This window comes from Caretta caretta, chromosome 7, assembly GCF_965140235.1.
Source record: "Caretta caretta isolate rCarCar2 chromosome 7, rCarCar1.hap1, whole genome shotgun sequence".
In the NCBI taxonomy this organism is placed as follows: domain Eukaryota; kingdom Metazoa; phylum Chordata; order Testudines; family Cheloniidae; genus Caretta; species Caretta caretta.
The window spans coordinates 111,687,225-111,705,990 of NC_134212.1; the positions used below are offsets into that span (position 1 = coordinate 111,687,225).

Here is an 18,766-nt window from a genome sequence, read left to right on the forward strand (position 1 = left end):
CTGTGGAAGGAGTGAGTTTAAATTAGAACCTTTAAACAGAACCAGTTAACTAAAAAAAAAAAAAAAGCTCATTAATATTTGCTTCAAATGAAGAAACTCTGTTCAAATAAGACAATTAAATCTCTAAAGAAAAAAATGTCTTAGTTAGACATTTGAGGTCTGGAGATGTTTGTAAAAACAAAATTGGGGTTAGATTAGAAAATTAATAGTGAGATCTTTGTCACTCGCTTTCAAAAATGTTTGCTTAAAAAGTCTTCTCATGTATATTACTGCAGTTTACAGTGTTCCTGCTAATCTCATATTCTCAAGGCCTACAGTGTCTGGTAGATGGCCCAGCTATTCAACAAGGCAAAAGACAGAATGAGCATTTATTTTTTATTGTAACAATGTCCAGTGTTTGCCATCTGCAGGTTAAAGAATTAGAAGAGAAGTTAGAAAATGAAGCACTACATAAGGAGATCAGTTGTCTACAGCAGCAGCTGGGACTTCTGGAAGAAGATAAAAAGGAGTTAGAACTAAAGTGGCAGAACTCTGAAGAAAAAGTTAAAAACCTGAAGCATTCAGGTAAAATCACTTAATTAAATTAAGTTTAGAAGTGAAATTTTCTCAAGTGTTACTGGTGCAGACCTAATAGAATTATACAAGATACTTTTGAGATGAAACCATGAACATCTGTGCATAATTGTTATTTCACAGTATGAAGTTCAGACTCAACTCAACATGTCTAGAATCTATTCAGTAGAAAAATTTGTAAAATTTTTGTGGCATTGTGATGGGGCATACAAACCTCACTGGAGAACACGGGGTTAAGGAACAGCTCTGGTCTCAGGTAGCCCTGTCCAGCAACACTTGCAGGGCCTGCACAAACTGGAGGCAGGGGCTTTAAAAAGGGAAGCAGAGCAGCTCAGAGGCAGGCGAGTCGTGGAAGGGAGCAGACATCTGCTCTGAGGGAGAAGTGTTGCCCAGGAACTCATTGTCTCAGATCTGACAGTGCAGACCTGTGCAAACCTATAAAGGAGAGTCAGGTGACTGAGTGTGCAGGTCAGAGACTTTATTGAAGAAAATTCTTTGGTTTACTCTAGGAAGCTAAAGGAGGCTTGGGTAGGAGATGGCCTAGGGGGCAGTTGTATAGCACTGCAAGGTAGAGTGTAGCTGCCCACCATAGGGCCCTGGACCGGAGCAGTAGAGGAGGTGGACCAGGGTTCCCCTTCAAGAGGATATTACAATTATAAGAGCATTCACCTCGGTTGAGAACCCAGCTGGAAAAGACCTTGACTGTTCAAGGGCCTAGACCCCAAGTCCCTATGTTAAAAGGGAAGGACTGGAAATTCTGGGAGAGATGGGGGAAGCACTGAAGGACGGGACTGTGTTTTCAAGAGGGAGATGGCCTGTCACCCTCCTGTCTGACCACTAAGCAGCATGGTCAGTGGTTGTTCACCTTCCACAGGTATATAAAATGAAATCTTGAGGTAACTCTGAGTCTACGGTACGTGACGATTCAATGCACTGTTTACATGTGAAAGGATAATCCTTTTAAGTTCAGCTGAAACTTATCTTTCATTGACTCAAAAGACATAAATAAATAGAACATGACAATCCTGTTAACTCTTTCACAGAGATACACACATAATGCACCATGGCTTATCATGTAGCACCCCTATTGTACAGATGATGAAGGGGAAAGCTCTCATGTTTCCATATGTGGAAGTTATCAAGCAACTTAGGAAACCACACAAGCATTTAGTAGTCTTGATCTAGCAGTTATCGGTGAATTTATGGGAATGATTTAGCCCTTCAGACTGAATTGTGAGAAAACAACTCCTGCTGAAGTGAGGTTTTTTCCTCATATTACCGGCTGTTCTGATACTGACATTTAAAGGGTAAATCCTTTATTCAGAACTTGGCAGAGGGAATTAACTACATGACTCATGTGGGTTTCAATGGCTGAAATCCTTGGGAATTGTGTGTCTAATTCCCTGTGCATCATGCTAAACATTTATCCCCTTACTATCTGACTGAAAAAATTGTCTGGCTTTCTGACTGCTATTTGTCCCGTTTATAGGCTAAACCAAAGCCTCAAGAACACTGACAAAAATCACTTACAGTACATACAGTGTGGAGCAAGTACTGTAATTTAGTTATCAAAGCCTTATATGCTAGAATGGTGCCTGACCAGCTTACAGCATCATGCCTATTAAATGCTAAAAACTGTAATTTAACTCTTTATTTAAAATTGCCATTTCATAATAAATTCAAAATATAGTTAGCAGCTGGTGAACTACTGTTTAACTATCCAAACACAGCTGGAATGTGTAGATGGAAAATGTCAGAGAGAAAAAGCATACCGATGTGGTGGTGTGAGCTTCTGGAAAAAATATTTTACAATTTTGTGTGTGTCAAATTAATCAGATTCATAGAATTTAGGTGGAAAGACGTATTAGATCATGCAGTCCATCTCACACAATCAATGCAGGATTGTTAGGTGCTTGCTTACCATGATAAGCACATATAAGCAGATAAAATTCCCTAGAATATATTTTCTTAGGGCTCGCTTGTTCAGTCTATTTTTAAAAGTCCCAGATAACATGGTTGCCATAGTATTTTCTGATAGCCATTCTAAATTTGGTATGTGATTAAGTTTAAAAACCTGAAAACTAAAGAATTCCTTTCCATCCTTTGGTTTTACATCTGTCATATCATTATATTCCATTATCTCCCCGCTGAGTCATTGGTTAGCCAAGCTACACACATTTAGATAGTTCAGTTTTTCCATACATTTTTAACTTCATTGTTTTTGCTCTTCCCTAAAGAATTAAATTAAAGTTCTAAGATGCTGAGAATTGAACACTTGTGTAAGTTTCCCATCGTTATAGTGTGTCTCTGAGAGTGGGGAAATTGAAAATTGATCCCAGCTTCCACCAGATTCTGATTCGGTCAGTTTGTTTCATGTGCAATGTGGCTAGAAGGCAGCCAGATGTCCAAAACATGTGAGATACATGTGGAAATACCATTATTTTGAATGGGGGATTGTGTGTGCCTATCATATGCAATGCTTCGAAAATGTAACCCAGGCTGTTGTCATTATATTGACACTAATAAGGTCATTCTGGATACTGTGGGTAGGCATTTTCACTATAAGTCAGATCAGATACTCAACGTATAATTAATTAAAATTAACAGCAAGGGGGAAGGAATGCAGGCCAAAATAGGGAAGGTCAGGTTAAAGGATATTTAGATAAGTTAGAAGTACTCAAGTTGGCAGGGCCTGATGAAATTCATCAGAGTACTTAAGGAACTAGCTGAAGCAATCTTGGAACTGATAGCAATTATCTTTGAGAACTCATGAAGGACAAGTGAGGTCTGTCAAGACAGGAGAAGGGCAAACATAGTACCTAATTTTAAAAAGGGGAGCAAAGAGGATCTGGGGAATTCATGACTAGTCAGCTGAACTTTGATACCTGGAAAGACACTGGAACAAATTATTAAGCCATCATTTTGTAAGCATCTGGAGGATAATAGGACTATAAGGAATAGCCAGCATGGATTTGGCAATAACAAATGATGCCAAACCAACCTAATTTCCTTCTTTGACAGGGTTACTGGCCTAGTGAGTAGGGGGGAAGCAGTAGATGTGATATATCTTGATCATAGTAAAGCTTCTAACGAAGTCCGTCATGGCATTTTCATTAGCAAACTAGGAAGGTGTAGTCTAGATAAAATTATTATAAGATGAGTGCACAACTTTTTGAAAGACCCTACTGTAGTTATCAATGGTTCATTACCAAACTGGGAGGTTGTATCTAGTGGAGTTTCTCACGGGTCAGTCCTGGATCTGGTACTATTCAATATTTTCATTAATGACTTGAATAATGAGGTGGATAGAGCGCTTATAAAATCTTCAGATGACACCAAGCTAGAAGGGGTAGCAAGCATGTTAAAGGACAAGATAAGAATTAATTAAAAAATACCTTTATAAATTGGAGAGTTGGTCTGAAGTCAACAAGATAAAATTCAATAAATACAACTGCAAAGAACTTCACTTAGGAAGGAAAAATCAGATGCTCAAATACAAAATGGGGAATAACTGGCCAGGTGGTGGTATTGCTGACAAGGATCTGGGTGTTACTGTGGATCACAAATTGGATATTAGTCAACAATATGATGCAGCTGTGAAAAACGGTATTGTTGTTCTGGGGTGTATTAACAGGAATGTTGTATGTAAGACATGGGAGATATTTGTCCTGCTCTACTCAGCCCAGGTGAGTCTCAGTTGGAGTACCATGTCCAGGTCTGCATGCCACACTTTAGGAAAGAGGTGGACAAATTGGAGAGAGTCCTGAGGAGAGCAACAAAAATGATAAAAAGTTTATAAAACGTGATCTGTGAGGAAAGGTTAAGAAAACTGGGCATCTTTAGTCTTAAGAAAAGAAGACTGGGTGGGAGGGGGCCTGATAACAGTCTGCAAATATGTTAAGGGCTATTATAAAGAGAACAGTGATCAATTGTTCTCCATATCCACTGGAGATAGAACAAGAAATAATGGACTTAATCATCAGCAAGGGAAATTTTGGTTAGATATTAGGAAAAGGGTATATATAAAGGTAGTTGAGCTCTGGAATAGGCTTCAAAAGGAGGTTGTGGAATCCCCATCGTTGAAGATTTTTAGGAGCAGGTTGGACAAACACCTGTCAGGCATGGCCTAGATTTACTTGGTCCTGCAATGGAGCAGGTGTCTGGATTTGATGACTTCTTGAGGTCCCTTCCAGTCCTATATTGCTGTGATTCTATGGGGAACCCATAACTCAGGCTCTGATTCAGAAAAGCCCTTAAAAACATGCTGAAGTCCATCCCTGTTCACGCCTAACTGCTTTCCTGAATCAGAAGCTCAAGCCCAGGCTTACCTGGAAATACGTGAGTAGTCCTGTTGAAGTCATTTGAATAGTCTTTAGTGTTGGAGAAAATTCTTTGGTGTGGTGAATATTGCACAGGATTTTCAGTAAAGATATGCGGGTGCTGTTCTGTGTGATAGTGGGTTCTTTATGAATGGCTATACAGAGATTCTTTAAACCTCACATCACTCATTTACATAAAGCACAAAGTGGATTTGAATGTGCATTCACAGTACTCCTTTTCCCTTTTACATATTTTATTATTAAAAAGGGCACCATCAGCATAAGAATCTCAGATGGGTTTGTAAAGCCACATAAGGGATTTAAATTTAAAATGTAATTAATTTATAATTAATAGGAATTGAGGATCCACTTTGGGAGTCCCACCCAATCCATCTGTCTGAAATTCCCTCTATACTTAAAAGCAGCTGCTAAGATTTATTGTAACTAAATGACATTAGAGAAAAATATATTTTTCCTCTTTTTTTTCTCCCCCCACACTAAGTTCACTTGACAGCACTTATATATAGTCTCTTTCACTGTCTCCCCTTTGTACTGGGGTAGCTTCCCCCATTGATTGTGTAGATCTCTCACACAGCAACAGAAGAGGAAAAACTTCTTTTAAAGAATATGACTGTAAAGCTGCAAAAAATTATCAAAGCTACGCAGAGTAAAGAGTAGAAACTGAAATGTGTTGTTTTTTTTTTAAATTGACCAGATTTCCAGTTGATGTGATGTCCCTTTCACAACTAGGAAATGTAGCAGTCACTCTGGTTTCTCCTTAAGGCTCCAATCACTGTGTATGAAGAGTTTAATAATATGCAGCTGGGCATTCAATTCTCAGAAGTTGCCTTGATTGTAGAAATTGTATGCAGCTAGATCAGTGTTCTTGGTGAAGATGAGTGTAAAAACTACCACTAACCAAGTGTGATAGCAAGTCAGCCATTGAGAAGTGCTGCCATTTTGCTTTTGAATGCATCAGTGGCTTTCTTTACAGGCAAAACTTCTGTTTAGGACTCTGGTTTCAAATCACCCACTAGCAGATGGGGAACTGCTTTTGCTGAGAACTCATTCTGCTTTTCTGTTGCTCTCATGCAGTTGATGAACTCCAGAAACGAATACACAGGTCAGAAAATCCAGCACCGCCGCCTCCGCCCCCACCGCCACCTCCGCTTCCTCCTCCCCCTCCCAATCCAATTCGGTAAGTGTTCATCCTCCAAGAAGTACTCAAGTTCAGTGGCCTGTTTAGAGAGTGATTCTGAGGGAAGGAGGGGTACGCTGGAGGGTAGGAAAAGGATACAGAGGGCCCTAGACAAATTAGAGGATTGAGCCAAAAGAAATCTGATGAGGTTCAACAAGGACAAGTGCAGAGTCCTGCACTTAGGACGGAAGACTCCCATGTACCACTACAGACTAGGGACCAAATGGCTAGGCAGCAGTTCTGCAGAAAAGGACCTAGGGGTTACAATGGACGAGAAGCTGGATATGAGTCAACAGTGTGCCCTTGTTGCCAAGAAGGCCAATGGCATTTTGGGATGTATAAGTAGGGGCATTGCCAGCAGATCGAGGGAGGTGATCGTTCCTCTCTATTCGACATTGGTGAGGCCTCATCTGGAGTACTGTGTCCAGTTTTGGGTCCCACACTACAAGAAGGATGTGGAAAAATTGGAAAGAGTCCAGCAGAGGGCAACAAAAATGATTAGGGGACTGGAACATATGACTTATGAGGAGAGGCTGAGGGAACTGGGGATGTTTAGTCTGCGGAAGAGAAGAATGAGGGGGGATTTGATAGCTGCTCTCAACTACCTGAAAGGGGGTTCCAAAGAGGATGGATCTAAACTGTTCTCAGTGGTAGCAGATGACAGAACAAGGAGTAATGGTCTCAATTTGCCGTGGGGGAGGTTTAGGTTGGATATTAGGAAAAACTTTTTCACTAAGAGGGTGGTGAAACACTGGAATGCGTTACCTAGGGAGGTGGTGGAATCTCCTTCCTTAGAAGTTTTTAAGGTCTGCCTTGATAAAGCCCTGGCTGGGATGATTTAGTTGGGGATTGGTCCTGCTTTGAGCAGGGGGTTGGACTAGATGACCTCCTGAGGTCCCTTCCAACCCTGATATTCTGTGATTCTATGATTCTACCTCTTCGATCTGAATTTGAAAGGTTGTTCTTCCTGTTTATCTGATCGCTGTAGTTAGACTCCTTTGTGACCTAGAGAAGTGCGTATCTGAATCACTGCTGTTAGGGTATCCTCTGCAAGCAAAAGGGCTGGGTTTGGTCTGTCTGCCTCTCCATCCAGTGTGGATGATGGAAATAGCTAAATTTGTGGGATCCCAGGTTTTAGGTAGGATAATCAGGCTTCTCAGCATCCAACAGATTAGACAAGTTTTTCATAGTGGAACCCAAATCCCACTGAAACTTACTGACAGGTGAGGCACCAAATCCAGCAAAGCACTGAACTGCGTGATCTTTTAAGTGCTTGAAGAGGCCTACATTAAGACTATTCACATGCTTAAAGTTAAGTATGTGCTCCAGTGCTTTGCTGGATTGCTCAACTCACTTAGACTCCTGTGAAAATCTCAGCCTAGATGCCTACAATTAGACACCCAAGTAAGTGGCTTGATTTTTCAAAACTGCAGAGCACTTGCCGTCTGCCAGTGAAGTCATACTTCAGATGCATTTTTGAAAATCTTGGCCTTTGCTTTTTCCTGTTAATAGATTAAGAATGAAATTTTCTGTCATACTGCACATCTGCAAATCTTGTTAAGTTATTGGAATAATGTACAAAAATTCCAATGCTTAGCAATGAAAATTCAACCTGTTCTGTCACTGTTTAGCTGATTCTGTAAAATATACTTTTGAACAGCCGTATTTCGACTCTAGCTGCTTTTACCTTTCATTAGCTCATGTCACTTGTTTAATTCTTTTACACAATCCCAACTACTTTATTCACTTCCATTACAGTTATATACACATTTGAATAGAATGTTTAGTAAGTAAATTCCTCCCATGCCAGGAACAGAATTGCACCTCTTGAAAGACAAATTCCATAGCTAATCAGGGTGGATGACACAAACTATTTAAATGCCTGAAGTAGCTAAAGCAGAGTAACTTTTACATGTGTTCTGAAACTCAGATGAAGGAATTTCAAAAGTGCAAAGTAACTGTCATACACAGCTACCTTTGCAGGACATATTTTATGGATTGCTTTAAAAGTTGGGAGTTAAATACATCATTATTTTAGGACAGGGTTCTGGATCTTTAGTTTGGTTCTTTTCTTTTCAATAAGGTGTAATGATCTGATATGGAAAATGATCTGGTATGGAAAATTTCAAGCCTAGACCTTGGAACTGGTGATGAGAGAAACACTGAAGAGTGTCTTAACGTTGGAAGTAGCTAAATTGTGACGTAGATTCTTTTTGTGAAGGCTATGAACAATTAAACAGGAATGATTGCAGACAGTCTATTTCATCTTAAGTGTATCATCTACTGTCTGTAGAACCAAAAGAACTTGCATATTATGTAACAGCCCAGATTGACAGAAAAAAACAAAATCCGTAATGACACATAGGGGCAGTAAGTGGGTTCTTTTCTGAAGTTTATTTTTAATTTTATACATGCGCGCATGCTACAGCTGCCATGACAGGTAGTTCAAAGAAAGACAGCAACAACAATGTAAGTGTAAGTAGAGTATTCATCATCAACTTACGATTATTAAAATATAAATGGGTATTTCAAAACTTGACATGAACCAGATGTAAATTATTTTACCTTAATAAGGAATCAGTATTATTTAATGAAACTGTATTTTTTTTTGTCTGGCTGTCTCCTGGACTGGAAAAAAATGTTTTTCTGAAGCATTCTTGGGATGTTTTCTCATAGTATATGAGGAATATACCAATAAAATTTAGCCATAGAAGATTATGTAGCAGTGTAAACATCTCTACAGTGTTTTTGGTAAAAGGGTACATTGCCAAGTTCAAAGATACAATTTTAAAAGCAAAAGTCTTTCTGTGTTGTTAATAACTTAAACTAAAACTGAAAGAGTATTAAAGAGATAATTTTCTCTGAATTGTATAGGGTGGCTGTTTCCTTTTTGCATTTCTCTTTCAATCTGGACAATGAAAATAGACTGGTCAGTTTCACATTCTGTTTCTGGTCAGTTTCTAGTTTTTCACTTTTAGGTTTGGTTAGCATAATTGTGAAGTGCTTGTTTTGCAAACACTACAGAAGAATGTTTTATGTTTTTTCTAATCAATGGAATTAAACACCTCTGTTGGTCATAAGTTTATTTTAAAAATAACCTCTAAATGCTGGTGGCATACTTAGCCTTAAGATATCTATTTCACAGTGCATATCATGGTGGGGTTTTTTATTTATTTATTTTTGAATAGAACGCATAGGCTCTGCTTTTTCTTTTGATCTGGTAAATGTAGGCTAACAAATATTCATTGAAAAATGAGGGAGTGATATGATCACCCTCTAGCAATGTCCTCTAGAGAATAATGCTTGCCATTAATATGTGCAATTCGGTTTTTTTGCTGCGCGGGAGGGCTTTAATTTGTTACGTGTCACAATGCCATGTTACCTTTTAATACTCCGATCTTAAGTGTTCTGCATGTTGCCTGGCAACAATAAAAGAAAAGTAAATAATATCTTTGTATTTTTAGGGGTGCTTCGCCTCTGCATGGAAATGATTAACACCTCTTTTGTAAATAGGAGAACTATAAATCAGTGAAGTAAACATTCAATTCTGGCTCGTTTTACAATATATGACTTACGTTCAGGGTCAATGTTAAAAGTATAGATGTTGCTCATAAGAGAAAGCAGTGTGACTATCTTCATTTTAATTGTCCTGAAAAGGTCCCTTATGTCCATGATTCGTAAGAAGTCTCATCCTAGCAGCAGCGTGAGCAAAAAAGAAAGAGCTCCTCAGCAAGAATCAGGTATGGCTCATCCTATTTCAAGCAATGTGGGTCACTTGTTAGAAAATTCAAACAATATTTGTGTGAAATTAAAAAGAATAATTAAAAATTATAGTTTTCAACAACCTATCCATTTTGGAAGCATTCGCCTCTGGCACCAGTTTTAATGCAAAACAGGTTTGTAAAGACTAATGATGGTTACCATCCATTCGTAGTAATAGGATAGCGGCACGTGGAGGACCAAATGTGCAAAGTGCTGTGCATACGCATAGTAAGAGATTGTGTCTGCCCTGAAGAACATACATTGTAAGACCCCAGTCCTGTAAACAGTTACACCCAAGCTTAACTTTATGCAGGTGAGCAGTCCCATTAATCCTTGTGCACATAAAGAAAGTGCATAGGTAATTATTTGCGGGATTGTTACTGTTTTCCCATTGTGTGTAATGGTCTGCAGGAGTGTGGCCTAAATAGACAAGACAGAGTGAGAGTAAGGAAGTTGTATGGTTCCCTTTTTACAGATGCGGTAACTGAGGCGCAGAGCCTTTAAGTGATTTGGCCAAGGTCATACAGGAAGTCTGTGGATGTTAGCTGTTTACCAGCCCATGAAAAATGAGATTGGTGATCTTGGTCCAGTTACTAGCAGAGAAATGACCTTTTAGCTGTATATCTTATAAAGAGCTAATCTTATTTTCCAGTAACTGTTCAATAATGCTCGACCTATGTTGTCGTCTTTTATCATGTTTTTTTAACTTAAAGCGTTTTAGATGTTTTGATTATACCTTTTCGTTGACTGTTACTAGCTGTGATTGCAGGAAATACTGTGAATAGTACACCCCATTCTTCCATTATTTATTAGTAAACTTTTTAACAGTTCTGATCTTTCTTCAATCACACATAAATTGCTTCTTCCCTTAATGGTTGAGTGGTCATAAAAAAGAATAGAAAAGGTCTCTCTTGCTCTGGTTACTGTATCTAACTTCAGGCTTATTTTGACCCTTGTTAAGGACTTACAATGAGTGGTTCCTATTTCTCACAGCCAGTTAAGCTTTTACATTTGAAACAGACTGTTTGGGAAATTAAAGCGTGGCATTAAATTGATATACAGTATAGGAACTGCACTTCTGTGGATCTTCAGTGTTACCAGGAGAGAGGGTCTACTTTAAATGCCTGTATATTAGGCACTACAGCAGATTTTAATAGTGTTGACCATATTTCTCCATCTGTCTCTCTCAATTAGGTTGGCCTTTTTTGTATGGTGCAACTACATGGTTTTAGTCATGTCTTCTAGTGCATCAATATGCTAGTATGAAAAGCTCAAATTCATCAGATAGGATTTTCAGTTTTACTTGAACATTTCACAGGTCTGCTGTTGGGTCTCTTGGAATCCAGATCGCTTGGTGGTATTTAGGTTTTTCAGTTTTGTATCAATGCCACATTGTTCTATTTTTTTTTCTTTTAGACTTTTGGGCACGGATTCACAAGATTCTTAAGCATGCCCATAACTTTTAGCACATTTAGTAGCCCCATTGCTTAAGTTAAACATGTGCTTAAGTACCTTGCTGAATCAGGGCCTTGATACTGCCTCATCTGTAGGCATCATTGACTTGACCATCTTGACCAACTCTAATGAAGCCAATGGGATTGTTTCCATTTACAGTGGTTTAAGTGAGATCAGAATCTGACCTCCTGATTTAACCAGGGTTGCCAATTTCTTGGGGTCTGAAGACATGCAACTTCAACTGCTCAGGATCAGGCCCCTGGTTCCAGGTCTGCATTTATATACTGCACTATCTTTTTCTTCTGTTTGTACAGCACCTATCACAATGGGTCCTAGTCCATGACTGGGGCTCCTAGGTGCTATGATAATGCAAATAATAAATAATAATGATCTGACTATAACAGGATGGAAAGGTTGAGGGCCAAATCATCAACTTTGTGTAAATTGTCATAGTTCAGTTGAAGACAATGGGGCTGTAACCATTTACACCAATTGAGGAACTGTCTGTAGGATCCTGCATATGATTGTGGGGTTCCTGAATCACCCTAAATCCAGGTGCTACAACTCTACAAAAAGATACAAAGTAAATTCTTCTGAGTTCTGCTAGCATGTGGATCATGTTATCTCCATCTGGACATACCTTAAGTGATGTAAGGGGTGCCTCTCTGGGGCAGGGGAAGCTAGGGGCTGTGACAGAGGAGGTCCTGTGGGAAAACCCCATGAACAGCCAAGATTTGAGTTAAAAACAAGGCTTATGTTTAAATGTAATTTTCATTTCCATTAATAATACAGCCAAACTGAAGATTGGATTATATATAGTGCGTATATATTCCACCTGCTCACATTGACATGAGGAATTTTTTCAGTTATACAGCTATCTGCATCATACGTTAATTGTTGCTTGATCATTGATTTTTATGACTAAATTACTAACTATTTATAACTTGCAGCATGCTGTGAATGTTACTCTTTTTTATAATGTATCTCTTTAAAATGAGTGTTTTCTTGATGTTTCTTCCTAATATCTAGTATCTTTAACCTGACACGATCTATGCCTTATGAACAGGGGAAGAAGTAGGAGACCTGAAGAGACAAGCAGTTGAAGAAATGATGGATAGAATTAAAAAGGGAGTTCACCTAAGGCCAGTTAATCAGTCAAGCAGACCTAAGACAAAGGTTTGGAATAATTATACACTGATTTCTTTGTGTGTTTAGTCTTACACTGGGGGAAGCCTGGTACCGTAATGTATGTTGAAAACAAATTAAATGTACCATAATACATTCATCAGAGCACAATTTGGGGGCGGGGGTGTTCCTTTTCCTTTGCTGCTTGTTTGACTAGAATAACATAAAGTTGTGGGTTTAATTGTTGGACTATACACCATTCAGCCTAAAAGATTGAAGGAGGAGAAAATAGTAGAGAGAAGGTACAAAAATAAGGCAGTGATTCCCAAACAAGATGTGTTTTTAAAAAGTAAATCTAAAAGAGCTATTCCTGAATCACAGAAATTAGAGATGGAATAGCTACTTTGTCATTTCATTCATCTCCCTGCTAGTGCAAGATTTGGTCTGACAGTTTATTCTCCAGAGTTTTGTCTAGTGCAGTTTTAAATGACTCAGGCAACGGCTCAGTTCCTTAGAAAGCCTATTTCCCCATTCTAACGGACCTCAAGTTTATGAATTCTCCCCCTCCCCCCCCGATAGTCTTCAAATGTTGTTATACGCTTGCTATGCCTCCCTCTATGCCTAGGTGTACACATGTACACACTCAAGCCTGAGTTTTCAAAAGTGACTAGTTACTTTTGTGTGCCTCAGTTGCTAGGTTCCCGAATTGAGTACCCAAAATCATGAGTCACTTTTGAAGATAGAGGCCTTAGTCGTCATGTAATCCAGCTATAAATATTGTACTATTTTTATCTTCATGTTATTCCTCCAGCCCTTAAATGATTTTCGTTGATCCTCTTTGAACTTTCTCAAATTCATAATGTCTTTTGGTATGTGAAGTATCAAGAAAGGTCTCGGGTGCATTTGCCTTGATACAGAGAGAAAGTAAAAGAGAGCACCTTCTCAAACCTAACAATACAATAGAGGCCACGCTTTTAGAAATCCTAAGCAAACATAACTATTAAGAAACTGAACAAAAATAACAATCTGAAAAGGAATGTGATTGGATTATTTAAAGGGAACGTTCCAAAAGACTTGATCCTTAAACAACACAGACTCATGTACTTTCCATCTCATCAGTATTTCTTTTCTTTCCCCTTATGCAAGACACAGCAGTAATGGGTGAACCTGCCTGCAGCAAAGTGTTGTTTAATGTCTGCATAAAAGCATAAAAGCTTGAAATAACCTGTACACAAAAGTAAGATAATGGGATAGTGGTTTTGAAGTGTTTATATTTAAGCTAAGTAAATCTTCTCTTGATTAAAGTAGCAATTATCTTAAGAAAATAAATGAAAAGTTAGCCCTGTGCCAAAAAGTAAAGCTTTTTCACCACCGTGAAAGTTTGATCCTAGAAATGCTGAGAGTCTTGCCAGCTCTTGTGATTTTGTCACAGTTCATGTGATTCTTGGTGTTTTTTCGTAAAGCTGCAGCTCCCAGAGTCATGTGATTATGTGAGACTCTGATGTTTTGTTTTGGGTTTTTTTAGAAAGTACATTTCTAATCCTTATGGTTGCGGAAGTGACCTTGAAAATATAATCCCAAGTGAAACAGAGAAGCTCAGAAACTAGATAACAAATACAATGCATCCAAGATGCCTCAGTATTTTTAAGCCAAACATTTTAAAAAGATCTCTCATGATTTTTTTTAAGACCTTACTCGTGATTTTTGAATAATTGGGTTGACAATTCTGCACTTATGCAAACGAGTAACTTGGAACGCAGTGGGACTACTAATGTGAGAAGTTCTTTGTGGCCATAAGTGTTTGCAGGATGATCAGACCTCAGAATGTTCATTAAGATAAAGGCCCAGATCCTTCAAGTTCTTACCTCCAGCCTTAGCTCAGAGAGTTTTCTGGTGACATCAGAATTCCAGCTTTCATTAAAAGAAATTATATTTCTAGTCTTCATGTTGTAAAGAAAAGCATGGAAGCATTACCTAGGTGTAACCAAGACAGTGATATCTGAAGGCACAGGAGCTGTTAGAGCCTCAAAGGAAGCTGTCTGAGCCCACACCCATCACCAGTGCAGATCAAGCTCTCTCAAGTTATAGTGAAACAAAGAAGTTTATTTACAAAGAACAGAGATTTAAGTGATACTTAGTAACTATATCTCTCTTCTTTCTCTTGCTAACAAAACACACTTTCTAGTGGCTAAATCTGAATCTTAGCAAGTTACAATCTTTGCCTAAGCAGTTTTCTTAGTCACATCAGGTTACCAGCATCTCCAGCCCTCCAGATTAGAGGATTCAACATTCATAGAATCAGAAGGTGCTGTCCCATTTACCCCCTATGTGATAGATAACTAAAATGTCTTTTTGTTCCTCTTTATATTTGCTTGCCTCAAGAGCCAGGAAGACTTGCTGGGAGTATAGACTCCGTGCCCCAGAGTGCTTATAAATTTCCTCTGCTGCTTGTTAGCGTGATTGCTTAGTTTAACTTATATGTAAATATACTTTCATCATCTTCTGCCTGTAATCAAGCCCATGAGACAGGTAAATCCACAGTCCTTTGTCTTGGGCCAGCATGATTTATGCACTGTCTCTCAAACACATTTTAAGAACATATTCCCAGCACACATACATGATTCTCTTTGAGATTTGTATGGATTATGTATATGCAATGTATTCCTGACCAGCACATCACCAGTTTACATATAATACCTTACAAGATATCTTTTGGATACATATTATGACTGCCAAGCTGTCTGGAGTCAACCTCAGGGCAGACTGTCAAGAAGCAAGGCATAAATCCCAAATTGGTAGTGAGTCCTATACATAGATTTCACCAACCAAGTAACAGATGTTAATTCTTCAAGCACTATAACAGTCTAACAATGCAGTGACAGAAAGTCCCCTTGGGTACTCTGGTCTATCTTGCCACCCAAGCAAACTTGCCTTTCTGAGATATGGTCCCTTACACCAAAAATCACAATATTCCGGTTACTCCCAGTCCCAAAGGACCAGTCACTTATCCTAGGTCAATTGCATCTTAGACCTCACACCAAAGACAATGCTTGTAGCCAATCCTATAATAAACTAACTAAATATTTATTAACAAAGAAAAAGAAATGAGTTATTTATAAGGTTGAAGCAGGTAAACATAATGAGTTACAGTTTTAGGTTCCAGAACATCATGGAAGCTGCTGCGATATGCAAGTTTTCTATGTCCTTCAGTGCTAACTCAAGCTTAGCAGTTTGGGGCTCCCTTTCAATCTCCAAATTCCAAGCAGCATAGTGATACAGTTCCCTCTGGCCAGGGATTTTTATTTCCTGCCCCCAGAGTTCAAACTCATGGCACAAGTATTTGCACCTCTCTCCTCTTCATGGGTGTGTGTGGGGCAATCAGCAAAGTCTTTATTTCACAGTGGCTCATTTGGTTTCAGTGGGGCTTCTTGTGTGCAGGACCAGCATTTTACATTAATTAATGCTCCTTTCCTGTTTGGTTAGTTACCCAGTTACGGAGATGTATAATACGAACACTTGATATAACTTTTATACCCATGGGATACAGATGTTATAAGTGAGATCAATACATCCAGTATTCTATGAGCATTGAATAAAGTCTAAACACATTTTTATAAAAGTAACATCTGTTTTAACAATGCTAATACACAGGTGAGCCATACTGGTTTCCATCTATGCAGTTGTCAGTGTTCACTGAGACCTAGGGGCCTTGGCATGAGCTGGCACCTGGTCTGCCAGAGTTAGTGACAACAGAGGTGGTGTCAGGACTGATATGAGTTACAGGATAATGAGCCCTCTGTCAGACCTGTATGTAGAGGTATGCCTGGGCCCCTGCATTGGATAGCAGTTGGATCTGTTCCACTTTGCTCCCATTTTGCTGAGGGGATTAAAATAATTAAGGTAGTCAGATTTATGCACCTTGAAAGGAAAAGAGCCGAAATTAGTATCCTAGAGAACCTTATAAATATTTATTGTGTAAAAAAAAAAATTTTTTAAAAAACCAAACCTTAACACTCAGAAATATTTCAAGGGGTAGATGCTACTCAGTTAATAGACCCTAACCTGCTGATTTTGTTCTGCTGTGTCTGAATGAAAGCTGACATTTTACTGCTGCTTCCCAGCAGTCCTGATCCTGAGAAGAGCAGGGAACCCGCATCTCCCAATGAGTGCACTGGGCCCAATCCTGCAGGGTGCTGAGCACCAGCCACTCCTATAATGGCACCCAAAGTTGTCACCAGGGCAGCATGAGACAGCCTGGAAAAGGGTGGGGACATTGCAAGTAGCTGTAGAGGGAGGGGTTCTATGATGATGTGGCACTGGTGTGACATAAGCAATAGTCTGTCTTAATATGAACAATATGGGGCAGAGGACAGAGCAAGAAGACTCCCCCCTGCACCTTCTTGTATTGCTACCTGGTTGCCATTCACAGTAGCTGTCTCTAAATTCCCATGTTCCCTTCTCCACACCCCCACTGGGAGGAGGATTCTGAGATGAGAAAGAAGGCTGCTGAAGGTATGTCCCCTCACCTGTCCCCTTCCACATCTGTCTTGCCTCTAGTGGTATGGGAGAGGTGGGGATGCCACTAAAAGTAGGGAACCAAGATCAGCAGTAGTAAAAAAGGGAACTTTATTTGAACTCCCTGGTTCTGTTGCATTCATTTGTATTTAATACAGTTTTATGCTAAAACATTAATATTCAAATTTACTAAAGTACACTTGCTAGAATTCAAGTTACTTAATTTTCTCCTTCATTCCTAGTTAATATCTTTCCAAGCATTGGAATATTTTCAGAAGTACTAGCATTTTAAGTATCCCAGTGCTGTCCATTGAGGGGTGGTGAGTTAATAAATTTACATAGGCCTTACCAACAAATTGCAGATTCATGTGGTGTTTGTCCTAAAATACAATACAAAACAAACACACACATCTTACACAGTCAGTATTTGCAGAATCAGATTTGATGTGTGTGTTTTGTTTAATTACAGCCGGAAGCACCAAAAGCCTCTGATAGTGCAGTGAAAGAACTAAAGGGAATACTGGTAAGAACACATGTTTACATTCTGTTGCTCTCTTTTCATGGGAGATGAGAGGACTTTTTGAGGATGGATGGATGGATATAAATAGAGCCATAGAGAGAGTTCTAAAGACCCAGAACTCTTCTCTCTCCATCTGTATTTATTGATATAAATATATAAAAATTTACATCTATAGTTACATATATGTGTTTGATTGTCACGAAGTGAAGCAGTCATATTTGATATTTTGCTCAGCTTTAACAAACTGTGCTCAGTTTATTTCTGTTTTGTAATGTAATTACACTGTACATTGTACATGTTCAGTAGCTGCTTCTCCTGAATAAGGTGCTTAAATTATATTGAATAAGAATCAAATCAGCATAGCTTCTCCTACTTGGCTTCTCTAGTCCTGAGAGTTAAAAGTTGGTGTCACTTCAGCACATGCATAGAGTGAAGTCCTATCCTCATTGAAGCCAATGGAAGTTTTGCAATAGATTTCAGTGAGCCCATGGTTTTATCCATAATATGTTAATATTATTGCACACATGCTCAATAGGCAATGTTGCAGTTACTAACAATCAATGCTAGGATTTACATAACCTTTATTAATATATACTATAGTATTGTACAGCAATGGTCCAAAATACTACAGCTGACCGCGTTGCTACTGCAGTGTTAAGGGCCATTACAATGTTATTTTAAAACAAGGAATGATGTTTTATGCCACCATCTTTGGCTTACCTGGTTACTCTCTCTTCTAGTCCAGAAGATTTTGAGTTCAAGTCCCGCAGTGTGATGTGCTGAGAAAGGGGAATTTGCAGCAAGGGTGGCAATCTTGGGGTAATATTAAACTGGAGGTAGTTCTGTCCATCTTTGGCAGAAATTATTCTTTAACTATAAGTTAAAGATCCAATGGCATCTTTGTGAAGCGACTGGAGGATCATCCTGATGTCCTGGCTAGCGATCAATCTGTTAGGAGCTAACTTCTGTTGTCCAAGGCTTCGAGTCAACTATTGCAGTGTACATAATGACTATTTCATTTGCTGTCAGGGGCCGGTTCTTCATGACTGAACTCGGTGTGTCCTTTGCCATTGATTTCAATCTGAGCAAGAGGAGACCGATGATCACTGTGCTATCAGTGTCTAGCTCAATGCCTTTTGTAACTCTTCAGGATATTTAGAGTATGAGAGGTGTTATATAAACTAAATTCTAATCTATTCTTGAGACTAATCATTATGCACAGTCAGATGACAAACATGGGGGTGGATACGGAAGAAATAAATACTTACGTGTTTGTTGTTACTGTGCTAATTGTGCATT

The 18,766-nt window shown here is 38.9% G+C and overlaps 1 protein-coding gene across 3 annotated transcripts in view; it reads left to right on the plus strand.

The window, feature by feature from the left end:
- The window catches only part of SHTN1 (shootin 1), a 97,288-nt gene that overhangs the window by 62,705 nt on the left and 15,817 nt on the right, over window positions 1-18,766 (plus strand). For all 3 annotated transcript variants that reach the window (XM_048858142.2, XM_048858144.2, XM_048858145.2), the window contains 5 exons: window positions 411-564; window positions 5,988-6,090; window positions 9,748-9,830; window positions 12,374-12,483; window positions 17,417-17,470. In XM_048858142.2, coding sequence (XP_048714099.2) covers window positions 411-564; window positions 5,988-6,090; window positions 9,748-9,830; window positions 12,374-12,483; window positions 17,417-17,470 — 504 coding nt within the window. The remainder of the gene's footprint in view (window positions 1-410; window positions 565-5,987; window positions 6,091-9,747; window positions 9,831-12,373; window positions 12,484-17,416; window positions 17,471-18,766) is intronic.